This window comes from Doryrhamphus excisus, chromosome 19 (genome assembly GCF_030265055.1).
Source record: "Doryrhamphus excisus isolate RoL2022-K1 chromosome 19, RoL_Dexc_1.0, whole genome shotgun sequence".
Lineage (NCBI taxonomy): Eukaryota > Metazoa > Chordata > Actinopteri > Syngnathiformes > Syngnathidae > Doryrhamphus > Doryrhamphus excisus.
The window spans coordinates 7443752-7463841 of NC_080484.1; the positions used below are offsets into that span (position 1 = coordinate 7443752).

At 41.1% G+C, this 20090-nt stretch overlaps 2 protein-coding genes across 4 annotated transcripts; one reads left to right on the forward strand and one right to left on the reverse strand.

Annotated features, from left to right (window-relative positions):
• Nucleotides 1–417: 417 nt before the first annotated feature.
• reps1 (RALBP1 associated Eps domain containing 1) lies at nt 418–14598 on the reverse strand. Of its 3 annotated transcripts, XM_058057860.1 has the most exons (20): nt 13855–14598; nt 10463–10586; nt 9485–9714; nt 9189–9354; nt 8973–9103; nt 8679–8841; nt 8533–8596; nt 7380–7534; nt 6238–6359; nt 5836–5916; nt 5239–5326; nt 4951–5052; nt 4764–4824; nt 4399–4597; nt 4123–4317; nt 3777–3866; nt 3320–3474; nt 3133–3238; nt 2849–2931; nt 418–2748 (listed from the first exon to the last, which is right to left on the reverse strand). In XM_058057860.1, the coding sequence occupies exons 1-19, from the start codon at nt 14005–14007 to the stop codon at nt 2863–2865; spliced, it is 2454 nt and encodes an 817-aa protein (XP_057913843.1). In that variant the 5' UTR covers nt 14008–14598; the 3' UTR covers nt 418–2748; nt 2849–2862. The 3 variants fall into 3 exon arrangements, with proteins under 3 accessions (XP_057913843.1, XP_057913842.1, XP_057913844.1); XM_058057859.1 differs by having other exon boundaries at nt 418–2931; XM_058057861.1 differs by lacking the exon at nt 5836–5916 and having other exon boundaries at nt 418–2931.
• A 758-nt stretch (nt 14599–15356) lies between these two features.
• abracl (ABRA C-terminal like) lies at nt 15357–19012 on the forward strand. The gene is made up of 3 exons (XM_058057881.1): nt 15357–15459; nt 16011–16076; nt 17138–19012. Exons 2-3 carry the CDS (start codon nt 16016–16018, stop codon nt 17314–17316), a joined length of 240 nt encoding a protein of 79 aa, XP_057913864.1. The 5' UTR covers nt 15357–15459; nt 16011–16015; the 3' UTR covers nt 17317–19012.
• Nucleotides 19013–20090: the final 1078 nt, after the last annotated feature.

Consider the following 20090-nt stretch of genomic DNA (forward strand, 5'->3'; position numbering starts at 1 on the left):
TTCATTCAGTAGAGGATACACAGATATTTAATGAATTTGATTTTCTGCTAGCTAGTGCTATTAAAAAGGGGGGGGGGGAACCGCTGGCTTTTCTTCTACGGAAGCCTAGGACGTCAGTGACAAGCACATTCCAGCTCGCGCCCGCCCCCATCCCTTCAGGATGCAGCGGTACTGCAAGTACCGACATTTCTACGTATTTTATTGTCTGATTAGAAAGAACAATGACGTCACACTTACATGACAGACAGCACATAGGCTGTAGAAAGTCTGTGTAGAATAAATAGTTCCACAACATTTTATTGGGGATATGCTGACAAACACGGAAGACGGCGCTAAAGACGGTAAAATCGGAGAAGCCACGCCCACAGTGGCCTCACCTTAGGTTTCTCCACTGTATTTGATCAGGAAATGTGCAAATTCAATTTAAAACGACTGGATTCACACATAGATGTTATACAGTTGAATGGACAAATATATTATTCCCCATATTTGATCAGGAAATGTGCAAATGAATTTATAAACAACTGGAATCATACCGTATATACATTTGTTATACAGTTCAATGGACAAATATTTTCATAATTTTGATTTCATTTTCCATCATGACTACTCTGTGTGGATGGGAATATTTAATAGGCTTTGTCTACCTGTTCAAAATTTTAGTGCTTACCTTTGGACCGCGGGGGAAATCGTAAAATTTGGTACATCTATATATCATATTCTTCCTTTGAGCATTTGCAGAGAATGCGCCCCTTTGGTCAAGATGGGGCCCCACAATGACATAGCAAGTGTACCGCACACAGGGACAAACTTCAATCAAAACCGAGCATCATCATCATCATCATTATAGTTACATTTGTAAACTAAGTAACGCATGCATGAGCCCACAAAGTCAAGACAGCAAAGCACACTTGTTAAAATATTGTGCCATTTTTATTTTTGTGTAAAAATCACACAGCTGCTAGTCAACTCTGCAGAGATATAGTACATCCATGCAGTTTAAACATCTAGGATCCCACAGCCAAGAGAGAAGGAATTAAATAGAATATTATTTTTGCTGTTAGTCAGCATTTAACCCAAATTTACACGAGTCCAAAAAAAGGGTGTGTCATATTCAATATACAACACATATGGGAGCAAATAGCATTCAAAATCCCATTCAAGATTCTGTTTGTTTGGATTGCTTCTGCCTGGATTGCCATTTGGGAGCGAACAAGCGCTTATCCAGCCCATGTGGGGTTCTAAATGGTATTAGTTCCAGGCCTGGCAACACTGTAACACACACACACACACGTACGTACACACACATACATACATACATACAGAGACAGAGAGTCCAAGTACATAATCATCGTCAACAGAAGAAGACACAAAAAAGAAGGCGAGCCTTGATGCAACAAGGAGGTGGTCAGTCAGTCACCATGGAACCTCAACTCCAGGCAGGAAAGAGAGTTAAGAGTAAGGCCATTCACAAACAGGAATAATAAAAATGAGGAATTAACCAAACCAGAGGCTACTTTGGGATGGCACAAAGACCTTAATCTTTCCAGGTGAGTCGTTCATCCCCTCCTCCTTTTTTTAAATAAACAGTTTAAAAGAAGGACAATAAAAGAGGTTCAAAGTGCAGTTGGGTCATTCCGGTTCCGGTGACTGGTCGTCTTTAGTCGTGTTAAGATTAATTTCAAACTAATTTAGGATGAAAAACACTAATGTGGAATTGCTTCACCCCTTGTAGCATATACAGCAGATTGTGTATCTGGAAGATCGAAGACACAAAAACACACAGGTGCTACTATTTATAGCTCAGCTGTGGAGATGTATAGCCCGTACTTTGCATAGTGCCCACAGTCCTGACGCATGATTGGAAATATCAACTCGGGATCTGTGCAGGTGTGTGCGCGCCCACTGGCAACACAATCCTTCATAACTGCCGTCTCCTGTAAATGGAATACACTTAAAAACTTTCTTTCCATAAAAGGAGATAAGGAGCGTAAAGCTGCGTTCATGAGGCTTAAATGAAAGGGTGCTCCCGATATATTTTGGATAGAGAGGAAATAGGTGTGAAGGGAAACAGAAGTGACACAGCAGAGTGATGGTTCAGTCATTTGGCATAAGTTTGAAGCCATTCAGACACACAAACACACACTTTTAGGTGGCGGGAAATGATGCAGAGGAAGGCGACTGGATTACCAGAGCGCTTACACACATTTCAGTCTATTTTCCAGAGACTGTCTAACCACACCAAACTCAAATCAGACAAAGATCGGCTCATTAGAGGGAAAAGCAAGAACCAGTACAACTTTTTTGAAGCGATTGTGATCATACTACAGTATTTACTTGCAACTGTCCAGTTTTGTGCAGTTTTTTTTTTTTTACAGGACGTCACTGTGTAACAACCAGAAAAATAAGATTTGACTGAAAGAGTTTGGTGTAGTCTTGTTTTGTTGCTGACAAGACAACACTGGTGCTTCCGTCCAGTCAGACACAAAAACAGGCAAAAACTTGACACACAAACACACACACAGTCATTCCTCAGCAGTTGTCTTCAGACTGAACTCAGAGCTGCAGCCAAATGTCCCAACACTGCTTCCCCTCAAGCTGTCGGCCATCTCTCTTTAGACATTGAAAAAAGTGCCACATTGTAGAATACAACCCCCCGCCATGTTGTCTTTTCCTCTCCCGCACTGTGGCCACACTGTGCTGCCAGTTCTTCCCACCAGATAAGGGTGGGTTTTAACATGGTGCACACTGCGGATGGGAGGGAGGGAAATGTAAGGGTGGGGTTGGGGGGTTTGAGGGCAGGGTCCCACCAAGGGCACAGCCTTTACTTTGGACAAACTACAAGCACCTCGTCGGTGTTGGTTAAAGATGAGAGAAAGGTCTGAGCTGCTCCAGCTGCACTTCCAACGATATTCTCTCTTCCAGCAGATCCTGGGAAACAACAAAACAGGAGGGATTTTACAATTTGTTGCTTTGTGAGCAGGATTATGGGTGTCACATGTGCTGTTATAATCCACTCGCAATTGCGGCAAGAGGCAGTGGCGAGCCACATCCAGCAGATGGCGTTATCAAGATTTTTCAATCAAAGTCTCCTTTGGCTGAGGTGTGCACTTGTATTTGTGTGTTCGGTACCTTCAGTTGTTGTTGCAGTTCGCTGTTTAGTCGTGCCAACACAGTGTTGGTCTCCTTGTTTCTTCTTATTGATGCTTGGATTGCCTTTTTATCCTTCCCTACTGACCTGTTCACACAACATAGACATCCATTCTAGCTCTACCTCGGGAAGCAGACACATGTCGCTATTTTAGAAAGCCTTGCCTACCTGGGGATGGATGGCTGAGTGGCCAGGACCGCAGCAATGACATTTGACTTTTGTGGCCCGTGCTGCTCATCCTCGGGACGCAACTCATCCTCAGACTTCAACCTCCGACGAATAGGCTTAGGGGGAGGGGCTAAAGGGCCAGACGAACCCTTGGTCTGGATTTGAAAATACAAAGGTTACAGGTTATATACAGGAAAATACAGAGGTTTTGATGGCTGGTAGCTGTGAAAATGTTAACAATGCTTCTTCAGTGCAACTGTTATACACTAAAATTCATTCATTCATTTTCTACCGCTTATGCTCACGAGGGTCGCGGGGGGTGCTGGAGCCTATCCCAGCTGCCTTTGGGCGAGCGGCGGGGTACACCCTGGACTGGTGGCCAGCCAATCACAGGGCATATATAGACAAACAACTATATACTAAAATACTGCAAAAAAAAACAAAAGCGGTGACACACCGAGTTAACTATGGTGGAAGGTCTTTCGTCCGCCTGGCCGTCACTCTTGACTGTCCGCAAGGGCCCCGCTCCTTCTGATGGCTTGTCACTCTGCAATAGACCCACAAACCCGTCAAAGTCAGTTTTCAACCTGGTAACCAGCCCTGAACTGGTCTTGAAAACAAAAGGTTGTCTAATACAATCGTCCCTGGCTACATCGCAGTTCAAATATCATGCCCTCACCTTGTGGTGTTTTTTCACAAAGTAAAAAACGATGGCTGTTTAGTGGTTGAATATAGTAAAAAGAAAATGCATATTTAAGCAGCTCATCCTCAGTTCAATATTGTAGTAATATGCAAGGACTTACCTGCCCAGGATCACTGTGCTTGTCAGCCTCTGGCAGACTGGAAGGCTGCTCAGATGCAGCAAAAGCTTGAAAATGACTAAAGTCTGCAAAATTTGGTTGCTGGGGGATCTGCTGGGGGGATGTTGCGGGGAGCGTGGTCCCTGCTCCTGGCGCACCCTCAGCCTCGGTACGCTGGCCTGCATGCGGTACTGATGACTTTGGAGAGGAGACAAGAAAGTGATGGGTCTGTGTTGTGTTGTGTTGTGAATGGCGAGTTTAGTGGCTTTTTGGTCTCACTTGTGTGGGAAGCGGTCGAGGAGGAACAGCAGGCAGGAAAGCTATGGCAGCGGACGGCTGCTGTCCTGTGGCTGACGTGGCGGCAAAGGTGCGGTTCATGTCCAGAGATGAGGAGCGGGAATGCGAGGGGTGAGGGCGGGGCGGTGGAGGAGGCGGAGCCACAACTTTTAGAGCTTCAGGAGATGCTCCGGATTGAGACCTGAACACGGACATAACATAAGAGCTTCAACTAAGACTTACGCATTCATCAGCTGCAAAATCACTGCATCAAAATTAGGATCCTACATAAGCAAAACTACAACTTGATAAGATGTACGCTATTTTCAATCAGATGCAAACAATAAAGAAAAGCAGGTAATAGTCACCTTTGTCTTGCAGTTGGCTCCTGGTCTGAGGCAAAGGAGTCAGAACTGCTGTAACCATCACCTTCAAAAGGAGGAAAAAAACGATTTTACCACCGTTTCACCATTTAACCACATTTACTGAAATGTATTTTATTGTACAACAGAGAATATTTCATCATAGGATGCCATAATGTCGTAATTTACTAACCTACAGCATTTGTGGGTACAAACTTCATGGTGGCAGGAACTTTGGTTTCTTCGGACACTTCTGGAGGTTTGGCTAACAGTGGACTGGTTGGGTGGTTGTGTTCTATGGATTTGGAATGCTGCAGTCATTATTCAGAAAAAACTATTATGTCACAAATGGAAGTGTTTTTGCAAACTGATTCATTAATTTGAGTGCAAATCTCATAAATAACAAAAGGCAACTGTTTTAAAAACACAATTTCATTGACCTAAAGATGTATTCGTGGGGTCAGTCAGGGATGAGACTCACCACTTCCAGTCCTCTTTAGCTCCATCTCCTGCATGTGAATCTTACTGGGGGTCATCCGTATAGGAACTGGGTGGACGATTGCTGTATCCTGCAGTACAAAGAAGAGGAGACTAAATTATCAAAGGAGACAGAGAGCTTTCCTGTATAAAATGATTTGTTGCACTTGGCATATCATTACTTCAGTAAAGGATGTAATGCATTAATTTGAGCAAGGATCAGAGGAATACAATTTGGTGATGATCCAAATGGGGACTGAGGCCTTGGAGAATGCCTGAACTGAATTGAATGTCATTATGACAACACATTATTTCTAGTTTCCTGTCTTATCCCTGCTTGGCAAGCATGGAAACAAACACTTTGGACCACAACTGATGCAACAAACCATGTGCAATTCTTAATGTATGGAAAGGTTAAAGCGCTGATGTCACAGTAGAAAAAGAAGACGTTCCATAAAAATTAAAACACTGCTGACTGCCAAAGAACCTCATGCCCAGGCACAGGCAGATAAGTAGAGGGAGAACAATGCAGAGAATTTCAGGGTGGGTTAACGTCTGTTCCATTAATGGTGAAATCATGCATGCTAAGTGATTGACTTACAGGGTCAGCTGGTGCAATGTTAGAGTCAAATTGGGTCAGAGTTTGTGAGCTGGAGGAGCGCTCGCTAAACGTCTCCCATTGCTGCAAGGAGACAGACGGACAGTGAGAAGAAGAAAAAAAAAAAAATCAGCCAGTGCAGTGACATCACACATTCATCATCATCAGTCCACGGCACTAACGAGGCTGTGGCATCATCAGTCACCCAGAGACAAAGTGAGGTCATCAGCAGGCACAGAGGCAAAAACCATGTAGTGGCATCGCCAGCCATAGTAGAGATAGAAGCACTTCATCATCACATATCATACCAACAACCAAGATTGAATGCCAATCAATGGATGGTTAAAATGAACCAAGAGAAATGAGGGGAGTCAAATGTAACATGTGTTGTGTGCATTCAGGAACCTCATTGGTCTGGTTCATCTCCGGCCAGGCCTGGTTGAGTGAGGGCATTGAGGGAGACTTGTTGGGCGTCACCTCCGCCGGGGAGGCCGAGAACCCGACGTCAGCTGTCGGTTCGGGGACTTCTGCGGACCACAAATATGACACGGCTTAACTCAATACAGCTGTTATAAGTTCTCTGAATTACAAAAACAAAGTCTTGCTGCTCTGACACAGAGGATGTGTGTGTATCTGGATGCTGAATATCAAACAACCAAAATAATGGAATGTATAATTAATGTAGAGCAGTGGTCTCAAACATGTGGCCCACAGGACACTAGTTTGAGGCCCCCGCCTTGATATGAAAGTTTAATGTTAGTGCGGCCCGCGCAAGTTTGATATGGATGCTGTATGGTATCATGTACCCAGAAAAAATTATTACGTTTGATTAATGTTCATGTTAAAGGTTAAATAACTGTTAATAGTTATCCTCCCTATCCGTGTGGAAGTGGTAAGTTTTTGGCTATTTAAGTTTAAAGGAAATAACTTGAAGGCTACCGTTTAGGTCGCTAGCTCTCTAGTTTGCGAGTTAGCATGTGTCTCAAGACCCTGCAGTTGCGCAATATGTTGTAAATAAAAAGAGTATAAATGTGACTATAGTCGTGTTTTGTCATGTCTACAGGGCTCTAATAATGCTTTGTTCATTTTAATCTGAAAAAAATAATTTGTCTACCCACCAACTATATGTGGTTTCTTAAGTTTTTATTATTTGCCGTTTTATTATTATTATTATATTTATTTATTTATTACTGATTGATTGATTTTCTTTATTCTTGATTTGTTTATTTATTTTTCATCTTGTTTTGTGTAGAAAAATAAAAAGCAAGATAGTTGAGAACAGTGGAATGTTTTATCAGAGCTTTTCTTGTAGAAAATTGGAACCAAAGCAAAGTTTTTTTTTATTTTTAATAAATGCGTTTTTTTGTTTTTTTGCTAGTTTTTTTTGGAAAACCTGATGCGGCCCAGTCTCACCCAGACCCAAGCTCCAGTGGCCCCCAAGTAAATTGAGTTTGAGACCCCTGATGTAGAGCATAAACCACACAGTTGAGGTTTGGTGTAGCAAAGAAAAGGAAAACAAGTGAAATAAGAAGCATGAAGCTGCCAACCTGCTGAGTCATCTAGGTCAATCAGCTTTGGCATCAAGCTCTCCGGCAGCTTCTCGGGGAGGTCATAGCCGTTCTTCCTGGCTACCACCAGGTGGAAGGCAGCACAGAATTCATCAAGAGTTAGCGCTCCATCTTTGTCAAAGTCGGAAAGCTCCCTGAACACACACACACACACACACACAAAAGCATGACGTTTTAATACAAAACAATTATTTGGCACATATTGTACTTTTCTGGGGCTGCACGGCGGGCGAGTGGTTAGCTCGCAGACCTCACAGCTAGGAGAATCGAGTTCAATCCCACCATCTGTGTGGAGTTTGCATGTTCTCTCCGTGCATGCATGGGTTTTCTCCGGTTTCCTCCCACATTCCAAAAACATGCTAGGTTAATTGGAGACTCCAAATTGTCCATAGGTATGAATGAGAGTGTGAATGGTTGTTTGTCTATATGTGCCCTGTGATTGGCTGGCCACCAGTCCAGGGTGTACCCCGCCTCTCGTTCGAAGACAGCTGGGATAGGCTTCAGCACCCACCGCGACCCTCGTGAGCATAAGTGGTAGAAAATGAATGAATGAATGAATGAACTTTTCTGCCACCTAATGGTTGATTCCATTATGTAGCTTTAAACCAGTCTGCCAAAGAAGGGTGTTAACGGACTTGTCACTAAAAGACTTATCCTACTGTACTGAGATACCATTGTGACGCCATAGCAGTTAGGTAGACTTAGCAGTGGGGCAATCACATGGGGTGCAGTGATAAAACCACATGAGCACTACGCAATACAGTTTGGCACAATTGAACTTGGGAGCAACAAACACTCATCTGGCTTGTGTTTCCATGTGTTTTGCATCATATGTCGGTTAATGACACTAGCTGCAAAGTGTGAAATGATCCTGGCACAACAAAGCGGAAGGACAAAGAATCTGACACTTAAATGGCAACAATAGAGACACAATCCGTACTGTACATGCTTTCTTTACAAGACAAGCTTTGTTTGAGAAAAGTACATCATGTGTCCTTTCAATCTCACTGTGACGATTCACTGTTAAAAAAAAATTGCCACAAAGCAGCGCGTCTAACCTCTGACAGAAACACACACACGCAAAAAAAAAAAAGTGAACACTTGGTTAAGCAGTGAAAATCTGCAGACTCACCAAATATGTGACAACTCTAAAATGGGTAGTTTGGATTTGGTGAAGAACTCTTTTGCAGCTGAACCTATGATACAGAGTAACAGACAGGAAATGACAATAAGCTACATTTTACACAAAGTTTTGCTTGTTTTTTTTTTTTTGCGTACCAGGTATGAATCCAGTAAGGTCCGGCTGAATGGTTTTGAACTGGTTGATATAATACTGTCTTTGTTCGTCTGTTATCTTCCATGGATCATCATAAGCACTGGACTGTCTCTGGATCTCATTGGTCGCTGCTGCTGAGGCCACTGTTCGTATCGTTGTGCTTTCCTGAGGCATAACAACAACAGGATTTCATCAAATTGGACTTTTTGTTTGGATTCTGGGGTTATTCACTTTTTATGTCATTAAAATAATATACTAATGACATAATCCCAACAACCAGAACAATGCTTTGCCACCTGCACTGACGAGGGGTGCACTGGCGGGAGCGTGCTGGATGGTGGCGTGTCAGCTGTGAAACTGACCCAACTTTCCTGTCCCGGCAGAGTGGGTGAGTGTGATAACCATATCCCATCACCTGTTACTGAAGCTGACAAATACATAATCGATACAGTTACTAATAGAGTGTTTCTTTCTTTTTAGGTCACTGTTATGTTATTCTCTGCTTATATTACCTGTCTGTGGATCCCGGAACTGTGTCCACACAGCTCCCGTTGTTGCCACTACTGGTGGTCTGTCTGCGTTTCCGCCACTGTGCTGCCGCTTGTGTTTCCTCCACGAAGGGGGGGAGGTGGGTGGGGACTGGTGAGGGGAAACCACAGGGGATGTCGGTTCTGCCTGCTACAGGAGACGAGCCACATGAAAACACATGATTTCAGTGTGCATCCCTTAGTATCCATGGTGTCCTTTGTTTACTTCAGGTGGCAAAAAACATCATCAAAGCAGAAGATGACAAAACACAGATACACACCTGTGTTTCTATGCTGGGTGCCATCGGCTGAATGGTCTCATGCACAGGATGAGTGCTGGCTGAGGTTGGGACTTTTTTGTTTTGGTGACCCCTGCCTGGAGGTCTGGGTATTAATGCAGTGGCAGAGGCAGGGTACAACCCTTGGCTGTCAGGGTCCTGGTACAGTGCCACATGTCTCGCCTCCGTCTCGTTCTTCCCCACCACAAACCTGGGTAGTGGAAGGTCCTTGACTGCAAACACAAAACACACTAAAATACATCACACGCTTCCTTATCATGTTGTGAAACCATTTCAGGATGTGCATGTTGCAACATCTTAGGCCAAATGCTGACTCTAAGACTTTTTACCATGCATATTCACTCACATCAAAGACAAACAAAAAAATCAACACTGCAGACTGGCCCTTGGGGGCTTAACTGTTATAACTGTCTGTGTGTCACATTGGACCAGAGGCGATATAAACTCAAAAGCTGCTAAATGTAATAGAATCCAATGCAATAGCTATATCTACAATACCTTTAGAAAGATCATTTTAACAGTAACAATTTTAACAATAACAGTGTAGTGGTAGGTTACCGGGACATAATTCACCCTGGAACGATTGATAGGGGAGGGGTTGCCACCTGGAGGGGTGGGCACAAGGGACGGGGTTTTTTCCGCTTCCTGTGGTGGTTGAGAGACGGCGCTTTCATCTCTCACGTAGCAAAGAGTGCAAGTTAATGTTTTGCAAGAAAAATAAAGTTTTCTCCCAAATTCGACACTCCGCCTCAGATTCCAGTTCTTCGGCGCTTCAACAGTTTTGATTTACACTTGTATAGGAATAGTAATGTTTTTTTGTGTGTTGCAGAACTATACGGCATCATAACAGCAAGTGTTTGTCATGGTTTACCTCTTTAGATACCTAAATCAGGTAAATATTAGTAGCACATCCAGTACGATACACCACAGCAAACTACAACTACATAATAATAAATTCACCTGAGTTAAGACTTTCCACTCGGAGAGGCAGGCCCGACTGGGCGATGGCAATGAGCTTCAGAGCAATGTAGAATTGGCTCCGGCCAAAATGACCCAGTCGAGTAGCTCCGCACAGCTCTGTGATCTGTGAACAAACACACACAAGGACAGATAAAACATTGTATTGAAACCTGATCCATTACTGTGTCAACCACATAGTACATAGTACCACATAGGTCCACAGTGAACATTTACAGATATTTGAACGCTCTTCCAGTATCTCATTAGCCTGTGAGATTATACCTAATGAACGGTTAACATGAGGCTCCTAAGGGTGACTCGTGTATTCAGACCTGCCACAGTTGACTGATTCATGTTTTGCTGACAAGAGAGTTTTTTTCTATTTGAGTCAGTCTGTCTATTTCTCACAGTTTTAAATCACATTTGAAAGTAAACGGTTACTATACTGCTACATGTTTTCACACTACACGGTTTGACCTTGGGAAGGATGCTGACTCACTAAGAAGTGCAAACACCGCTGAGAGCCAAGAAGTCACAAGAATGAGCTGCTTCAAGGTTCATGGCACAATGTTGTGATGTGACGGCAACACAAGTTATTATTTGATAGTAATCTCAGTACAGATGTTGGAATTTGTGAGGACAACAGATCCCAATATTTCATTATAAAGTATCCTGCGAGGTTTACAGTATGTACTCAACTACGGAAAGTACCAGGTGCATAAGGTGTATACAAACTAACATGGACTTGATTTATAGAGTAATCTGTGTACAGCTTGTACTGTAGATATACTTTCCTGTGAAAATGCTAACACACGCATTACGGTCTAAATAGCTGGCAACACAAGTGCGTAGTAAGATAATTATGTGTTGCCTGCAGTTGGTGGTGTAAGTGTCATGGTCTGGGGATGCAATTATGTTTCCGGCATTGAGGAGATGTGGTTCATTATGAGGAAACATGTGTTCCGACATGTACTGTGACCTTCTCGGGCCGAATATGAGATACTGTGGAGGAATTAGAGGGGTCACAAGACACTCAGTTCAAGAGAACAAGCCTTTAACATTAACAAGCCAAGACTTTAACATTACTTTACATTAAGATTACAAGAAAAGCACAATTAAATAAATGACAATATATTTCAGTCTGGGCTGCATGGTGACCATGTGGTTCACACGCACGCCCCACGGCTAGGAGACCAGAGTTCAATTCCACCCTCGGCCATCTCTGTGTGGAGTTTGCATGTTCTCCCCGTGCATGCGTGGGTTTTCTCCAGGTACTCCGGTTTCCTCCCACATTCCAAAAACATGCTAGGTTAATTGGTGACTCCAAATTGTCCATAGGTATGAATGTGAGTGTGAATGGTTGTTTGTCTATATGTACCCTGTGATTGGCTGGCCACCAGTCCAGGGTGTACCCGGCCTCGCGACCAAACACAGCTGGGATAGGCTCCAGCACCCCCGCGACCCACGTGAGGATAAGCGGCAGAAAATGAATGAATGAATTGCAGTCTGCTAATTTTCTACTATGTTAATTTGCATTTCTTTATGACTGACAAGAGGGCTCACTTGCCGTTGTTCTATGGATTAAGGTGCCAAAACCAATGCATAGCGTGTATCCTCTTCCTGCCTGTTTAAGCAAGAAACAAGGAAAACAGACGCGCATGCACATGCAATATATTATGTGATTAATTTGTGTAATATCGTCCCAGTCCTCGTGCCCACGAGACATTTTTTTCCTGAACGAAATATCTTGTCATGACTCATCTATTTGAGGTGTTGCATTTTACACTAATGCTATCAATCGCTAAAAATATTGAATCATAATTGATCGCATTTTGATCAATTAGATGGCTATAATGTACTTATGTTTTGCTGATGTGTTGAAAATCTTTCCCGGTGACCAACTCATACACTGCTAATGCTATTTAGATCTATTCTCATCTTCAGTCATGGTCACATAGCTTCAGCTATGCCTGTCGGTACCTAGCAGCTCATATCCCAAGGCAAATCACTCCTCTCCAAATTCAGTGCTGATCCAAAATTAATATTGTGCCTCAAACTTGTTAAATAAAGAAAATGTGAGCTTTATCTTTCCAAGTGTTCACAATTACTAGGCAACATAGTAGTCACACACTGCACAATGATACACCCAAATGATTATTATAACGAATGTGTTTGTAACTTAACTTAAAATGACCCTTACATAACATTTTGGCCTTTGAAAAATATTCAGCGACCACTGTAGATATCTTTCAACTGCCAAGAGCTTTCCATCAAAGGGTTTCTCGGTCACTTGAGAATAAGACAACAGACCAGGAGGGATCCATGTTGCCAACTTAGTGAATGTGTCGCAATATCTAACAAGTAATCAGATCGTCCTAGCTCAGGGGTCACAAACATGGTGCCCCCCCACAACCACGAGGCACCTGCATGTCTGCTTTTCATTCAGGTTTTCAGTTCATGTAAAAACACTAGAAAAGTATGCATCCTGAAATACAAAATGAGATGTGTGGATACCAAGAATTGGTAAATGATCTGGTAAAACAAGCAAATTCAGTTTCTTTGTGTAAAAATATGCTATATGGCACAAGTAGCTCTCAAAATATTCATATTCCTTTTCAATAAAGCGATTGAAGAGACTTTTGGTGAGCAATCCATTCTCACTGACTTCCTTATGTCACCTCGCCACAAATAGATCACAGTCCTGCAGGAAACACCATCAAGATGATCTGACCACGAAGTGAGCCAGTCACAGTGTCTTCCATCTGGTCCATCTAGAATAATTCATTTAATCTGCCAATAAAAGCCTTTAATAATCTGTTTTTACCTAACTTTAGACATTCCAATTTGCAAGTCTTATGGAGCACTTTCTTCATTCTTCTAGTCAATTTGCTTCCGTTGACTAAAACACCAAAATACATCTTGGAAACTGCCAATCTCCCTCCTAATACACATTTCCAATATATTGTCTTAAGGCAGTCATGTAAAACAATTGTAATGCATGCAAATTAAAATGTATGGATTACTTACAAAATCACAAAATGAAAGGAAATACGGATGATAGAATTAAGAGGATAGGGGGAAAATGTGCAGTTGTAATGGATTCCTGTATATAGTTCTGTTCCAGAAAACACCTTAACATTTTAGAAAATGTATAATACAACGTAAGTTTACCGCTTGAGTGAACGAACTGACCAAGAGCCGCTAACATTAGCCAGAAGAAGGTGTGTCTCATAATGCGCAGCGCTGCTAACTATTGAGGCTAACCATGGCACTGACAGCTCAGCTCTGACAGTCAGTCAAGTTTTTAAAAATAACATGAATCCTCTTTGGTAAGACATATTTTCAAAAAGAACAATCATCGTTCCAAAGTGATCACTTAACAGTTAGCTTACCTGTAGGACAACTTCGCTAGGTAGCTGGGCCGCCCGGAAAAGGTCAAGAACTCTCCCATAAGAAGCCACTTTTTTGGTGTTGTCCGTGTCGCAGTAAACGAACAAATCAGAGTAATATTTCTGCTCGACATCGCTTAATGTTAGACTTTCCATGGTACTGCGAATCCCCCTTGTAAAGCAGACAACGGGCTGTTGATTAGCCCCACCGAATCAGTAGCTGGGGCAGGATCGAAAATGGGCGATACTTCAGGATCACAACTTAGCTAGCTTTGGAAGCTAGCGTCAAGATTAGCACTAATTATGTTCTCAAGTCGCAATGACAAGTTGGTTGTCCCGTGAGCCCCGATCTCTATAGAGTCGCCAAACACTAGCTGTTGATAAAGAAAGATGATCACCATTTATCGATAAATAACGAGCGTTTTAATACAGTTATTCACTTAGTTAACTTGTTGGGCCAGCCAAGCCAAGGAGCCAACAGCTGGCTAGTAGTGCGGGCGAGCTAGCAGCTACCTTCAATCTAAGTCGGCGGCCACTAACGAAGAGGGCTAACAAGCAAGTCGACCTCAAGTATCTCACGTCAAAGCACGTTATCGCCCTTTCAGCAGCTACAAGAAAGGGGTTCGTGCATTTCGTCAGAGATAGAAATCCTCAGCAGGGCCGTTAGAAGTAAAGTTTCGGGCTCTTTTGGTTCCTTCCTCTGCTGACCATAGCCGCCATTCCTGCTTAGCGCTGTCAACCAACTCGGTAAATGAGCACTTCCGGGAATCACTTCAAAATAAAACACACTGACGTTAGGATTACACGCTTTGAACGTTTACATTTCACAGTAAGAGCACTTCAGAGTTAGAGTTGATTATTTTGTAGGGCTAAATTTAAAAATATATTCACTGCAACACAACACTATACTAGACTGACTCTGAAATTAAATGGCTGCTTTTACGTCTGCAGGTGGAAGCGTGGCTATTTCCACATCTGGTGATGGAAATTGCAATGGGTGAGGATGGGTGAATAAGCTTATGTTTTAAATATAGTTTTAAAAAGGCATCACAGGAACCATATTGTATAGGTGCACACTGTTTACTACACACACATTTTATTCGACCATTAACACTGTCATTTCCAAATAATTAGGATTGTTAAAGTGTTCTCGGCGCCTGTTTACAATTGTTGGTACTTATTTAAAATGTTACATTGTTGTAATTCGTAGATTTAAATTAAAAAGGTGTTAAAATATAATATTGTTGTAATTCGTAGATTTCAATTGAAAAAAAGCGTACTCAGCGGTGCATTGAACGTGACGTCAGATGCTCGATGTTGCCTTCAAATTCAGGAAATTTGACAAGTAATGGCAGTTTAAATGAAAAATAAAGACAAACAACATTTGTGACAACTTTAATGTATATTTTTTATACAAAATATATATCATGTTATATATGTCCTTGATTGTATTCCCAGAGTGAGTTGTCATATCGCTGACACCATATCATTTGGCGTTTTACAGACATGTACTTCGAGATTACGATTACCACAAACGCAGCATTATTAGTAGCTCACAGCCGGTGCCGCATTGTATTCGTCGGAAAGCCAACCATCGCATAATTTCAGGTAAGAAAATTAAAGTAGCTCAGTAAATATCACATACGTGTAGTGTCTGTTGTTTGAATGATCTTTCAACAATTTTGGCACCGCACTTCCCATCCGTTTTCACAGCCAGGACTCCACCCTCCATTGCAAGCAGATCACAAGTTACATTTTAAGTAGACAGCATTACCACGGCCTTCTAAAACGGTGTGCTCATGTCGATTTCGAAAGCTCATCCAAACATATTGGGCCATGGATTATCAACTGAAACATAATAACGATAAGAGTTCACCACAGTTGGCTGAATAAAAGAGAGAATCTTTTTGCTTGGTGATGGCTAGCCGGTAACGCTAATCACCCACTTCCGCATTCACTGCAGTCGGACATGGTTGTGTTGTAGCTTGTTCCTTTAAATCGCACTGTGTCTTTAATTTATTTGAATGTATTATATTATTATTGTTATATTATTATTGCTAACTGTATATACAACAATTTTGATAGAATTATTAATACTTGTAAATCAAGCCAATTTGCTTTAAGAATTACCTGTTTATTTTTATGACTCTTTTTCCCAGGAACAATGAATGTGCAACATGAAATAGACTTGCTGGTGCAGGAGATTGAGAGACTTGGCAGCAAAAGTGAGTCCAGGCTCTTATTGTGGATTGTGGCATTATGGGATTATTTGTTTTCCTGGTCTTGCTTTGGCATGACCGGTCTGTTCTCAAGTCGGTTTATTCCACAAGTCCAAATAAACCTTAAACATAGCTTTGTTGACTACTTCAAGTACAGAGTACATGAATAAAGTCAGCCTTAAAGTCAGACTTAACTACACCAATTCACTTCCTTCTGAATCTGACTTTATTGTCATTATACAAGATGTACAACGAGATTGGAGAGCTTCTCCTTTTCAGTGCAGTAGTCAAGTTAAAAAAAAAAGTATACAAAAGCAGAGTAAAAAAGACAATTTAACAAGATATATACAAGATATCCAAAATATACACATAGTATTGCACAGGAGCATATGCAGGAGCAGACATATTGCAGATATATTAATTTTAGTGCAATGATAAATGGATCGTAGTGCAAATAATGACTGGTGTGTACAGATGAGTAAAGTCGGTTGTTAAGGTTGTTAAATAAATAAATATGTTTGAGGTAGTAACAGAGGCAGTGATGGAAATATTGCACATTTGCATTACGCTAATGACCGGGCACGTTGTATGTCTGAGTTCAGTTCTTAAGCATCATGGGAACTGGAAGTCCTTTTAGCCATAAATTATACTCAAATAATAGCTTTGCAGATGCTATGTACTATATATGTTCAGTAACGCATGGTAAGATTAAGATATGCCTTTATTCGTCCCTCAGTGGGGAAATTTGTATTGCACAGCAGCAAGAGTACAGAGTCAGTTAAGCAGTACACAATACACAATATAGAAAAATAAACAATATAAACAACCCAAGTATTAACAAAAATCAACAGTTTTTCCCAGAGTTATATATAATACAGTATGTAGATAATATAAAACGAGATGAGATATATGACCAGTCTATACACTGAGATCTTGTTAGAGAGTTAATATGAGGCATTATGGAAATACGGAAATACTTAGTAGTATCATTATGTGAGAAAATGTGGTACATTAGTATGCTTGCATCCCTGGTGGGGGAAAAAAATAATTTTCTATATTTATTCCAGATGCAGAAGGTCAAACATGCGTTAAGTTTGGAGTGCTGTTTCAAGACGACCGCTGTGCCAACATCTTTGAGGCGTTGGTGGGCACCCTGAGGGCCGCCAAGAAGAGGAAGGTCGTCACCTTCCAGAACGAGTTGCTTCTTCAGGGTGTCCATGACAATGTCGACATCATTCTCCTGTAAGAGGAAGTCTGCAGTTGCCAGCAGGTGGCGTGGCGCTTCTGTCTGGATAGGTGCCTCAGACAACAAGATTAGAAACAGCTGGAGCTCAACTTCAGATGGCATTTTTTTTTTATTTAAAATTAATTTCAATCCAGTGCCAAACAAAACAAGTTTGTATTTGAGAAGAAGTTTAAGGGCTATATTTGACATCCACCAACGACACAGCCCTCAAACAAAACCGTCTGAAATTAACTTCAAGGGGACCTATTATGCTCATTTTTCGACCTCTTGTGGTTTCCTATAGATGCCCGCTCCACTGTGATTGGTCACATGCTCAAAGTGCTTCCGAACTATTAATTATATAAGGAAGTATGCCACTCTGTGACATCACAAAGGAACAGTTTTACCACGCCTTTTGAAACTGAGCGTTTTGAGCCATCCCAAACTTTTTTTCTGAAACTTTGGCATGGTTTAACACCATAATACAACATTCTAATTACATTTATAGGTCAGAAAAGCATAATAGGTCCCCTTTAAACCTTTGATCATGTTGAATTTCAACAATATAGTGAAAAACAACTACGGTGCTAAGAGCTATTGTGACTTATTTAGCATGGGGTGCTAACTCATAAGTCATACAAACTTTTTCACTTCTGAAAGTTCAGCAAAATTTCCTCACCCAATCATTTATTCTACTTTTTTTTTAAAGAGGTGTACACAAAGTTAGAGCTGGATTTATGCTACTAAGCATATTATTAACTAACTACTTTATATGAGTCCGCTGTACTGCCTCTTAACTTTTCTATCAGGACGTTGAGCAACTTTTTGCATTCTTTTTTTATCCCATCTTTTTATACACATGTTTTTTTTTTCTTGCCAAGCAAAACTCCAAAACCTGTCTTTGTAATACCTTAGGACAAACTTTATAATGGACATAGTTTTTAGAGTGCATTTTTCTGGTAAAGTGAGGGTATAATTCGAAAGGGGAGTGGTGCCAAATGTTTGTACTTCTTCTCAGGACCAAATCAACCAAATACGCTTGACAAATGAATGATCAATTGGTTCATTTACTGCTGTTTATTTTGTACTGTATGTTTAACGATACTTCCAGATCAGGCACGATTGCTTTACTTTGATACCCCATTATGAAAACATGGTCGGAAAGACCAAATCATTGGGGATGCCCTGCCTGTAAGTTGGGTAAGACGCATGCACATCACTGCTGTCACGTCAGCACAGGCGGATCTTATTTTTTTTGCATGAAACAACATGCCTTTTGGTTTTTCTTCAAACAGCATCCGCCCAACAGTTGTCGTACTTGTGCAATTTGAACTGTTAAACTGTATTTTGAATGGGCTGTATTGTAATAACAAGTGTGGATGATCGGAGATGTCCGTTATCGCTTGATAATTCATGTTTGTTAGTGGAAAACAAAGAATGATTGAGAAGGATTCTGCTTGATCTGGCTGCTGACACCATCTTTTGGACACGCTTGTGTTTTGCTCCTTTCTTAAAAGAAATGACACGTGGATATTTTATCAAGAACAGGAGAACCTTTTTGACAGAACAGCACCAATACCTCACGCTGTTTACACTTCTGTGCCATGTCTGTGAACTGGTGCACAATTAACTCCTGCATTTGGTTTGTGTTATGACTGTTTTTTATATTGGCAATAACACATGTCTACAGTCCAATAAATACAATCTTCACTCTTGACTCTTTTGACGCTTTTCTACATGTTTTCTTTTTGGATGGTTAACACGGGACATGCAGTATTGTCATTTGCTGCATTTATGAAAATATGAGAAGAAACACACCCTTAAATTACAATTCGAGTCTTGGGAAATACATATTGCCACAAATCAGTTTCCTCCCACATAAAAGCAATCTTCACTCGCTAAAATGTACTGCAAAAAAGGTCAGTAAGGATAATTCATAAAGCCGCCTATAGAGAGCATACTAACTCCTTATTTCTAAAATCACAAATACTTCAACTGGTTGATACAGTTAATTTTCAAACAGCTTTAGCATAAGGCTAAAAATAACCATTCAGTCATTCATTTTCTACCACTCATGAGGGTTGCGGGGTGCTGGAGCCTATCCCAGCTGTCTTCGGGCGAGAGGCGGGGTACACCCTGGACTCGTCGCCAGCCAATCACAAGGCACATATAGACAAACAACCATTCACACTCACATTCATACCTATGGACAATTTGGAGTGGTCAATTAACCTAGCATGTTTTTGGAATGTGGGAGGAAACCGGAGTACACTGAAAAAATGAAAAAAACCCACGCATACACAGGAAGAACATGCAAACTCCATACAGAGAAATATAAATTAAATATAAATATTAAATATAAAACAAACAAAATAAAAAATGTGAAATAATGAAATTATTACTTAAATTGTATTAAATGTTACTACAGTAATGTAGTTACTTGTTCACTCCCAATATGTTTATTTTGTGGTGAATTTATATATTCATGAAGTTTTTAATAATTCCATGTCCTTTATATTTGATCAATAGGATTATGTATCATTAAATATTCAATTCATTATGAATGCCAGTGAATACATCTAAATATAAAGCCATTAAATAATCAAAAGTGGGATGAACTGTATCAATTGGCTCAGAGCTAAATTGTCAGCCAATCATGTTTTTTGTATTATGGTAATGTAACAAAAGTATTGCTATATGATCAAATGTATTCATTTATTGACTTTTTTTAAATTACATTGACATTACTGCGTCGTAATTCTTCGTACTTAATCGTTTCACAAACATACCGCCAG

Excerpts from the sequence above, each read along its gene's own strand:
- reps1 (XM_058057860.1), bottom strand. The coding sequence starts at position 14,007 with ATGGAAAGTCTAACATTAAGCGATGTCGAGCAGAAATATTACTCTGAT. Across the intron at positions 4,825-4,950 it reads TGTACCCACAAATGCTGTAG|GTGATGGTTACAGCAGTTCT; the intron begins GTTAGTAAATTA and ends CTCCTTTTGAAG. Across the intron at positions 3,867-4,122 it reads AGCACAGTGATCCTGGGCAG|AGTGACAAGCCATCAGAAGG; the intron begins GTAAGTCCTTGC and ends GGTCTATTGCAG.
- abracl (XM_058057881.1), top strand. The coding sequence starts at position 16,016 with ATGAATGTGCAACATGAAATAGACTTGCTGGTGCAGGAGATTGAGAGA. Across the intron at positions 16,077-17,137 it reads TGAGAGACTTGGCAGCAAAA|ATGCAGAAGGTCAAACATGC; the intron begins GTGAGTCCAGGC and ends TATTTATTCCAG.